General features: G+C 36.7%; 1 protein-coding gene across 2 annotated transcripts; it reads right to left on the reverse strand.

Moving 5' to 3' along the window:
• Positions 1-678: 678 nt before the first annotated feature.
• On the reverse strand, positions 679-6,620 carry LOC145086046 (subtilisin-like protease SBT4.3). Of its 2 annotated transcripts, none has more exons than XM_079023761.1 (13): positions 6,493-6,620; positions 5,764-6,388; positions 5,573-5,673; positions 5,008-5,104; positions 4,834-4,890; positions 3,618-3,769; positions 3,453-3,507; positions 2,500-2,591; positions 2,336-2,427; positions 1,660-1,906; positions 1,328-1,362; positions 1,023-1,122; positions 679-896 (listed from the first exon to the last, which is right to left on the reverse strand). In XM_079023761.1, exons 6-10 carry the CDS (start codon positions 3,668-3,670, stop codon positions 1,692-1,694), a joined length of 507 nt encoding a protein of 168 aa, XP_078879887.1. In that variant the 5' UTR covers positions 3,671-3,769; positions 4,834-4,890; positions 5,008-5,104; positions 5,573-5,673; positions 5,764-6,388; positions 6,493-6,620; the 3' UTR covers positions 679-896; positions 1,023-1,122; positions 1,328-1,362; positions 1,660-1,691. The 2 variants fall into 2 exon arrangements, with proteins under 2 accessions (XP_078879887.1, XP_078879886.1); XM_079023760.1 differs by having other exon boundaries at positions 1,328-1,427; positions 1,525-1,906; positions 3,618-3,809.
• Positions 6,621-9,308: the final 2,688 nt, after the last annotated feature.

The raw sequence follows: 9,308 nt of genomic DNA on the forward strand, positions 1-9,308 counted from the left end.
GTTCATCAGGCTCGCCTAGTTGTTCATCCAACTCGCCGAGTCCATGCCTGTCTTCATATGACTCGCCAAGTCTCCCCCCTGAGACTCGCCGAGTCCTATCAGATCTCGAGCCATACAGACTCCTTGGAGCCATGCAACGCTTCCAAATTACAGATCTAGCCTCCTGAGGCATGCTTTTCACGTAAAGTTGCAAACTTTACGTGCATGCAAGGCTTTAAGGCCTTAAAATAGCAAATCTAAGCTTGGGATTGAGTCATACACTTGAGGGAACACTACTAGAAAAACAGCCTTTTACGACGCGCAATGCGTGTCGTAAAACGCTCAGACGACGCGCAAATGCGTGTCAAGGAAGGCCCTGTCATAACGAGAGACGACACGCTTTTGCGCGTCGTCTGTAGACGACGCGCATTTACGACGCACAGTTATGACACGCATTTACGACGCTCATTTACGACACGCAATGCGTATCAAGGAAGGCCCTGTCATAAAGGAAGACGACACGCATTTGCGTGTCGTAATCTTATGACGCACATTTAGGACACGTATTGCATATCATTATAGCCCATATCATAAATGAAGATGACACGCGTTTGCGTGTCATAAACTTCAGCAACCATTTACAATATGTATAGACGACGTGCCTTTACGATACTCTTTTACACATAATACAAAAATATATACCAAAACAATCAATTTCATCCAATAACATCATGTCAAAAAATTGTAATACATTGATATTAAAGGGATTTGATTATACATTGTTATTAAGAGGATTTCCTTAACTATATAACCTAATACTACATTGCTATAAAGGGCACCTTCTTGTTTCAGATATCATGTCAAAAAAAATCCTCCATATAATATATTTCCTTAATTTGGTTGCCTTCAATCAACGACTGCCATTAAAACAAACACATTAATCCAAGAGATTGATCATTAAAGATTAAAAAAAGTCAACCTAAAAACTTCAGAAAACACATTGGAATCAATACAAAAAACAAAATTTATAATAGTTCTTTTACCGAATAAGTTGTCATATCCATCTTTATGCCTAGCAAATCACGCAACACATCATGAGTCATGCTCCCCGACATAGCTAATTTTGCATTCAATGCAAAATATCTGAAAATAAAAATTCATGTAAGACATGACATTCTTTCAGAAAAAGTGTCAAAATTTGAATAAAAATATAAAACATGAATTTTTAGAAAGATTAAAAAGTAGTACATGCAGAGCCATCTTTGAATGGGTTGTGTGGACAGTCGAATTGTAGTAGATTTCCAAAAAGAAAATAGAAAAAGAAGAACGGGATATACCCTTTTCTTACCTTGTGTCAATAAGTTGCACAATCAGGACAAAAACCTGTGTATCATGGTAAGGTAGAGCACATAAAATCAATTAATTCATCAATGTTGTATACATGAATCCTGTTGAATAAAATGCAGAATTGCACAATAACTGATATGTTGACATACGAAAATGTGAAAGGACATGAAAAGGTGAAGCTTGAATGGTAATACATACTTGTATCTACGGATTAGATATTTAAGTGTCCTTAGTGCTGAAGGTAACTTAAAATGTCCGGACAGCAGCCTCAAATAAGTTCTCGATCTAGTTCTCTACTCTTATGAAATCTAGACCACCTCAACTTAAAGTTACCTGTTGCAAGTGAAATTTGTACCACCACGACACTACCCTTTCCACTTTTCGGGAATTGGTCTGAGGCCTTCATCACTGAAGCTCTCCGACTCTGGCCATATTCCACTGTCTATGACACCAATAATCGTGTTGCTCTCACCAACGGGACTTCGTTCAATTGTTATTGGAAAACCCATGAAGTCCCACGACCTCGTTGTCTGGAGGTGCAACTTTTGACATGGGAATACGGAGACGATCCCTTCATAACCTGCATTTAATTAGGGTTTTAGCCAATCTTATTAAAGCATATACTATATGTCTATCCACATCCACAATTAGTCAATTATATATAAAGGTTCGTGTGGATCGTATCGAGTTCTTGTTTTCTCAGTTTATGTAGTCGTTTTTGATGTATCTCAAATTCTGTGTGGTTAAGAAATTTTGATTGATGGAAAAAAATAGGCATACAAACGCACTCTAATTAACTGCACTTAATTAATTAAGAGGCTGTGTACGATCAATACTAACATTGAACCATTGTAACTGTTTTGGAAAATGTTTCTCATTTGTTTTGTTGCTTTCTTGTTTCTTAATTTTGTATAATTATTTTGTCTGCTACTTGTATTTTTGTTTCATGATAAAATCTGAAAACAAGAAGGAAATCTAAATGAAGCAAAATGTAGTCATTGATACTTACCAGCCAACATTCTTTTTTCTTCTTGGGAGAGATAGGCAGCAAATCCATTAAAGCTTCTTTGGTAACTCCTTATCAGGGCTTTGCTTGCGAACCTGGTCCCATTTAAAGATATAAACAAAACATATTTGTGGTTTCAAAAATGAAAATGTAATTCAAAGAAATACCTAGGGCTGGTAATATTTTTCAAGATTTCAAAGTGATGCAAAGAAGGTGAATATTCGCCTTCTGGAAGAAATCCCATGTAGGCGATAAAAACCTGCAGAAAAGATTAATTTGCATTAGAATCAGGAGTTAAATCCAAGTTAAATTGTATATTCTGTTCTTATCATGTGGAAAACGATGTGTACATTGTGTGATCAGTTGGAGTTTGGGTTCTTAGTTTTGGTAAGAAATAAGACTTTTTAATTTCTATCTTCTCTGTATATAAGCCTGTATATTAACCTTTCGTTTTTCATTAGTTTCAGATCCAACTACAATGAAAGAAATAAGTATGCATGTCTGGAGTACATTCAACAACTTCATTTTCTTCTTGCTCAGTCACTTTCTTTGTGAATGGAGAAACCAGGTGATTACATAAGAAAGTTGGATTTATCTAATTTTCACAAAATCAATTAAAAACATTTTAAGCCGTTAATTAAGGACATCAAAATATTATGTCTAAGTGAAGACCATACAAGGGGCCTGAGCAAAATTTTCTGGAACTTGAAGATATTATTAGCAAACAAAATGTGATTAGCTTGCAATGTATTGGAAAAAGCGATTGCATGTGCATGGCTTTGACACAATTCCTTATTTGGGTATCACGTCTCCCACTTAGATTTTGGAGTCAATTGGTTTTTAGGAACATTTGGATACATATATTGCTCTGCAGATACAGTTGGGACCAACACCAACACAGAGGGGAAAAAATGAAAAACTTGCATGTATAATAACTCAAAAATTGAGTTTAGTTTCATTTATCAATAAAAAAAGGGGACTGGTTAAAAAAACAACGTTAACACAGCCATAAACATCCAAATCCAAAAAAAAAAAACACAAAAGCAATAGTCTTGATAATGTGAAACCAAAATCAGTACTAAACATACTGAGCGAATGCATGGAATGAAAAAAGATTAACCTTAACAATACGATGCACTAACCAACAAACAAGTTCAAGAGTCCATCTTTCAAACCTTATTTCAGTAAATCATTCATGTCAAACAAAACATAAAACTAATCAGTAAAAAAATTAGCAACATTTGGAATCAATCATTCCACAAGTAAAAAGAAAAAAGAAATTTACATCGAAATCAGAATGCTGCAAAAGGCTTCTGGAATCAGGTCTACCATGGGCATGGGATGATGATACTTTCTGTAGCCTCTATCTCTTCACTTTACATATGCATGGAAAGTCAAACACTTTGACTGCATTGGTCAAGGGGCTTTTTCGGAAATCTGCATAAAGATTAGAACCGGGATCCATTTTAGCCAAAACCTGAAGGTAATTCAAGGGTTATTAGTTAATTACCTTGTTTATCAAGTCAAGTATTCTCAATTGTTAATTCTCTGATTAGACAATGTTTTGGTTATTTAACTTTTCCTTGTTCCTGTTCCCACAAAAGCTTATGTATAAATCTGGTGGTAATTTCAGTTATTTTACTCTGTGCCTAAATAGTTGTGCTCAAATGGTTGAAACATATTTTTTTACTATCATAAAATAATATACAATCACAATGGTGTACAAAAATTTAACCATTTTGATGTACTGTCACCTGTTATAACAATAACATGTTAAAGTGGTGACAATGAAAATTTTGATACTAACTATTCTATTAACCCGCTAAATTTTGACAATATTTTATTTGGTAAACAATTTAACCTCCTAGCCAAGTGGTAATCACTTGGTAATAAAATACTCAAAATGTAGTTGACCCAGGTTCAATTCTCGTATACTTCAACTTTGTGTGACTTGCTGTTTAATAATAAACCATGTCAAAGTGGTTGATATGTAAGTAACCCCCATATACATTATAGAATACTCCATCATAGCCTACTATATGTATATATAATGGAATATAAATTAAACAAAGCTATTGTTAAGATATGCAAAAAATAAGCAATAACAGATAGAAGCTTTTCAGGTGTCAGTGGACCCAGTGAGGGTAGATTCTGTCCTTCCAACCTTTGGTGGGCCCTAAATGGTGTCTGAAGAGGGAAATGTTTACCCTGAAGTGGGTCCAACGCGGTTTGAACAGGAATGTTAGACCAGCTACTCACCCCACTATTTGTAGCAGAGTTTGACCTTTCAGATAAGCCTTGAAGAATAGACATGAACTCTGGATTTGGAGGATTTTGAGGTAAAACTGAAGGATCTTGAAGAATATCAGATTTAGGGGGCCCAGACCAAAGAGAGTAAGGACTAGACATAGATTTTTTTCCTTTCAAGTTGCAATGAGGAATATTTTATAAATTTGCCCAAACTTATTTTGTTCTTTTCATTTTCTGAAATCAAAAATTACCTGAATATTTTCACCCCGAGGATGCTTTCTAGCCCCTTTCCCAGGTACATTGACTATCTGTGCAGAGAGAGATTATAAATAATAGTAATGCTTGGTGTTAGTGATAGTCATAAATGGTCATGAATGAAACTTAGATAAATAAGAGAATTTAAGGGTACAAATACAATCACTTACAAAATACAATCACAAACGATCCATTATTCCATTCCTACTTGCCCATCAACAATGATATTATGGTATTGGTCCCCCACGTTGTTCAACAATTGACATCCTGATCCACTTTTGAAACTTAGATAAATAAGAGAATTTATGGTGCTGATCCTTCTTTTTAACATTTATATCTGTTGGATCAGAACCATCGTTACAACACTGTCATATTATAACTTAATTATTCATCAACCACATTCGATTTATTTTCAAAATAGTTGTTCATGTTTCAAAAACATCTCAAAACATAAATCACCGTTACGACTTTCTCTGTTAACTTGTTCTTCCTGCACAAAGTCAGAAAGGAACACCTCTATATTTAAGGCCCTGTTTTTCATTACACACTACAGGAAATATTATACAAGGAATAAATAATGAGAGCAGATTTGTAACAAGTTTATTTTTTTTTTTACTTTCAGCTTTAAGTCAAAAAGAAAGACCTACATTAAGTGTTGTCTATAAATGATATCTAAAAAGGACAGTAAAATTGGGGAAAATTCAAGTAAAAAATAAGCGAGGGGAAAATTCATACTATTTTTTATCTTCTAGCTAGTGTTGATCCTTCTTTTTAATATTTATATATGTTGCATCAGAACCGTCGTACCAAATATACAAGCCAAATGAATATATAACCTGGTAAGATTAAGAAGTAAAAAATTCTTGAAAATGGTTAGGGAAATAAATATATGAAATAATTGATAAATGGAGATAAAAAGAGCTTACTAGAGGAGTGTAGATTCCATTACAATATATTGATACATATTTTAGCCCACAAAAGAGGCGAATAACACATAAAAAGCGAATCCTAATGCAGTAAACACAGAAACAGCCGCCACCTGCACAAATTAATATGGAATTAAACACATTTTAGAAAAAATTTCAAGAACAATGAATGGATTCGACTCCCATAAGTTAATTTTCTCAAAAGGTGAAGAAACTGTTGACAAGTAAAACACCCATGAGCTTTTGTTTTTAGAAACCCTAAAAAAATACAATATTGATGTAGATGGGGGTGCCAGAGAAGAAGAAACGTTTTGTGAAATTAAGCTCGCAAAGTTAATATTTCAAAATAAAAAGTCATAAAATCAGATAAGAAGAAATCCGAGTCACGAGGGGAGAAATCGTTTGAGAAGCGAGAGAATAGAGAGTCACTTCCTTTTTCTCTCTGAGTTGTGGTAAGACTTCATGATTCGACCCTTATACACACTACGAGGGAAATCTAGTCATTCTCGCCCTGTAATCACGGCACCATTCGATTTTGATGAAAAGCGAGAGAATGGAGAGGAAGTAAGGCCTGAATCGTTTCACCACCGGTCGATCACCCCCAAAAACTCTTGCAGGTACTAGGCTGGAGAAAATAAGAGACTGGAATATTAGAAGATAAATAAAACCCTTTTACGACCTGATGACGAGGAGAAGTGAGCCTGAGATCACCAGAGGAGAAATGAGGACCTGAGGTCGCCGGCAAAGTGAGGCGAGGTCATCGTGCGTGAGATCATCGATTATTGCAGAGGCCAGAGAGAACCGTTCGTTCTTGAAAAAATCCCTAGATGGAATGGTTTGTGGAATTTAGTACATGGTCGAACGCGCGTTTAAAAAAATTATAAGGCGACATCGATCTACACGACGCCCGTTTAAGACCGGTGCCCTCCGTGTGTTTGTAATTTTTTTTATTGGACACCAATTCTAGGGCACACATAAATGGGTGTTCTCTATCCTTCATATTTTGGAAATCGGACATTATTTTTAGGACACACACAAAATGTGTATCGTAAATCAGCGATTGTTCGCACGTCAAGGGCTGTTTTCTAGTAGTGGAAGGCTCAAGCTAGGATAAATGGATAACTTTATGCATCTCAAGGTCAAAAGGAGTCCAGATCTGAAGTTACAACTCCAGATCTTGGCTTAAACACAAAAGCCCTTTCCTAGAATCCATGCACAAAAGGGTTTTGGAAGGAAATGAACCAAGGAACAGCTTAATAACTTCAGAAAGTGTAACACAAAGGTAGGTCTTGAATCCCCATGAGTCCTTTGCTTCTTCTAACTTGTTTCCTCAAGTGCTCCCTTCACCAAATCCTTCCTTCAAGCTTAAATCACCAAGAACACACTCACACTCGAATCAGGGGTCTTTGGGAGGAAAAGAACTGTAAAGGGGAGGCTAAGGGACGCTTATGACCCTTTAAATAGGTTGCAAGGCCCCGAAGTTTAGGGTTTCATCTGCCAGTATCGACTCGTCGAGTCCCATAGAGAACTCGGCGAGTAGATCATTAAACTTCACTGGCAAGCCTGCTACTACTCGACGAGTAAGGAGGCCAACTCGCTGGGTAGGTACTAAAAAGACAACCCAAAACATTATTATTATTACCTGAGGATCAGGGAGTTACAAGGACTTATTCTTTTAGATTTGAGTTGTTATGAGGTTCTTAAGCATAAAGGTGCAAGCTTTATGAGGTTTAAGGTCACATGCATGCGTTAAGTCACCTAATAAGTCCTTTTTGAGCTTTAAGAGCTTCATTTAGCCATGCATGATTGCAAAGTTAGCAACTTTACGTGATTATCCAGCTCAAGGAAGTCAGATCTATGTTTTGGATCGTTGTTTTAGCAGATTAAGGAAGAAAAATGAGATTGGGCTGACTGGAGGAGTACATTGGGCTGACAAGCCCTTAAGCATGTACGCTTAGCATATAGCTTAAGTACGCCCTGTGTACTCAACAAGAATGGATTTCGGTGTTTGGGCTTCGTTTTGGGCCATCCTTTGGGCTTAGATGTTTTGGCCCCTGTTGGGCCACCATTTTTTGGATCAATAATTATTTTGAGAAGGCCCACTATGGGGTTTGGGCCTAATTTGGATTATGGGACCATGATTTGGGCTTTTGGATTGTTGGATTGGGACTTGGCCTTCGGCCAGGTTATGGAAAGGGTAAAAAGGTATTTTACCCTTATTTAGACTCTTGGTGTGAGTTGGGACCCAAGTATTAATTTGATTATGTATTGTGATTGTACACGGGGATTTTAGCGGGCCAGCGGCTAGAGACTTATCTGCGGGATTCAAAAGTGTACGGTGAGTTTCCTCACTGGGTTTAGCGGGTTTAAGGCACCAATGCCGGCCCATGGTTATTTATGTTTAGAATGTTAGCTGTCTGCATAACTCTGCATGTATGATATTCGATGTCGGGCAAGCCCCGATGCCAGGAAGGACCTGATAAGTACTTTGTATGTTTGTTATTGGTATGTGTCCTTATGATTACTAGGTATGAACTGATGTCGGGCGAGGCCCAATGACTAGTCTGTATGTTATTTATGATGAGAATAAATCTTTAGATCGTTTAGATCTTTCATAGGTATATTAACATAGAACAAACAATTCAAATACAATACGATTAAGAACACAATATGGAATCAATATGAAGCTTATGATTCAAATATAGTCACGCCTCAAGAGAGCTTGATAAAGAACTTCCATGGTAGAGGCGAGCGAGGGTTTACAATACTTTGAGAAGAAAGATAATTAAAAGCGATACTGACTAAGGATGCATGCATGCATCCTAAATACTAATACCCTAGAATGAAAACAATCACGGTTGGACAAGCCCAAACCGGATACCAAAACTGGGCTAAGAACCGAGCCCAAGACGCAACACTATTATCCCAACAATCTCCCACTTTGCGTCAATTGGGGCGAGACCTTCACTTCGGTTGATTAGCTGAAGTTCTCTTCACCACTTTGAATAAACAAGGAATTATAGAAAGAAGAACATAGAGAAAGTGGATATACCATCTTATCATATCAGTGAAGTACTTCTTTTCGCTTTCACTGTTCTGCTTGCATTTGTGAATAATCCTTAGAACATACTCCAAGCACGAAGTAGTGAATAGATGTTTATCCGTTAAAGCGAACAGACACTTCTTGCCATCCTGTTTGGTGAACATCACAGAATTTAAGACTAGATCAATATTTCCTATCTTCATCTTGTTGACGTTACTTGCAGATGCAACTGGCAGAATGGTGGGTTTCTTTCTAAGAACCGAAGCAACCTCTTGATCCATGTTAGCTACCTCCAGAACGTAGCAGACTAACAATCTTTTAAGATGATCGATAAATGGCTCATACTCAACTGGGTTGGAGAGTAGAATTTTATGCAGGACAATCCAATCAAGAGGATTAAGATTGGGCAGATCAGCAAGAGAGAAAGTATGTTCAGATAAAGTCGAACCTCTTATGACCTTTAACTTGACATTCATAAATTTTCCTGCTGCTTGAGGCTTAA

This window comes from Lactuca serriola, chromosome 2 (assembly GCF_051521515.1).
Source record: "Lactuca serriola cultivar US96UC23 chromosome 2, Lser_US96UC23_V15, whole genome shotgun sequence".
Lineage (NCBI taxonomy): Eukaryota > Viridiplantae > Streptophyta > Magnoliopsida > Asterales > Asteraceae > Lactuca > Lactuca serriola.

Bases quoted from the DNA above. Each gene is read 5' to 3' on its own strand.
- LOC145086046 (XM_079023761.1), bottom strand. From the start codon at position 3,670: ATGCCCATGGTAGACCTGATTCCAGAAGCCTTTTGCAGCATTCTGATT. The intron at 2,592-3,452 runs GTTAATCTTTTT...TCTTTTCTGCAG, and splicing joins TAGTGCATCGTATTGTTAAG to GTTTTTATCGCCTACATGGG. The intron at 2,428-2,499 runs GTATTTCTTTGA...AAATGGGACCAG, and splicing joins AAAAATATTACCAGCCCTAG to GTTCGCAAGCAAAGCCCTGA.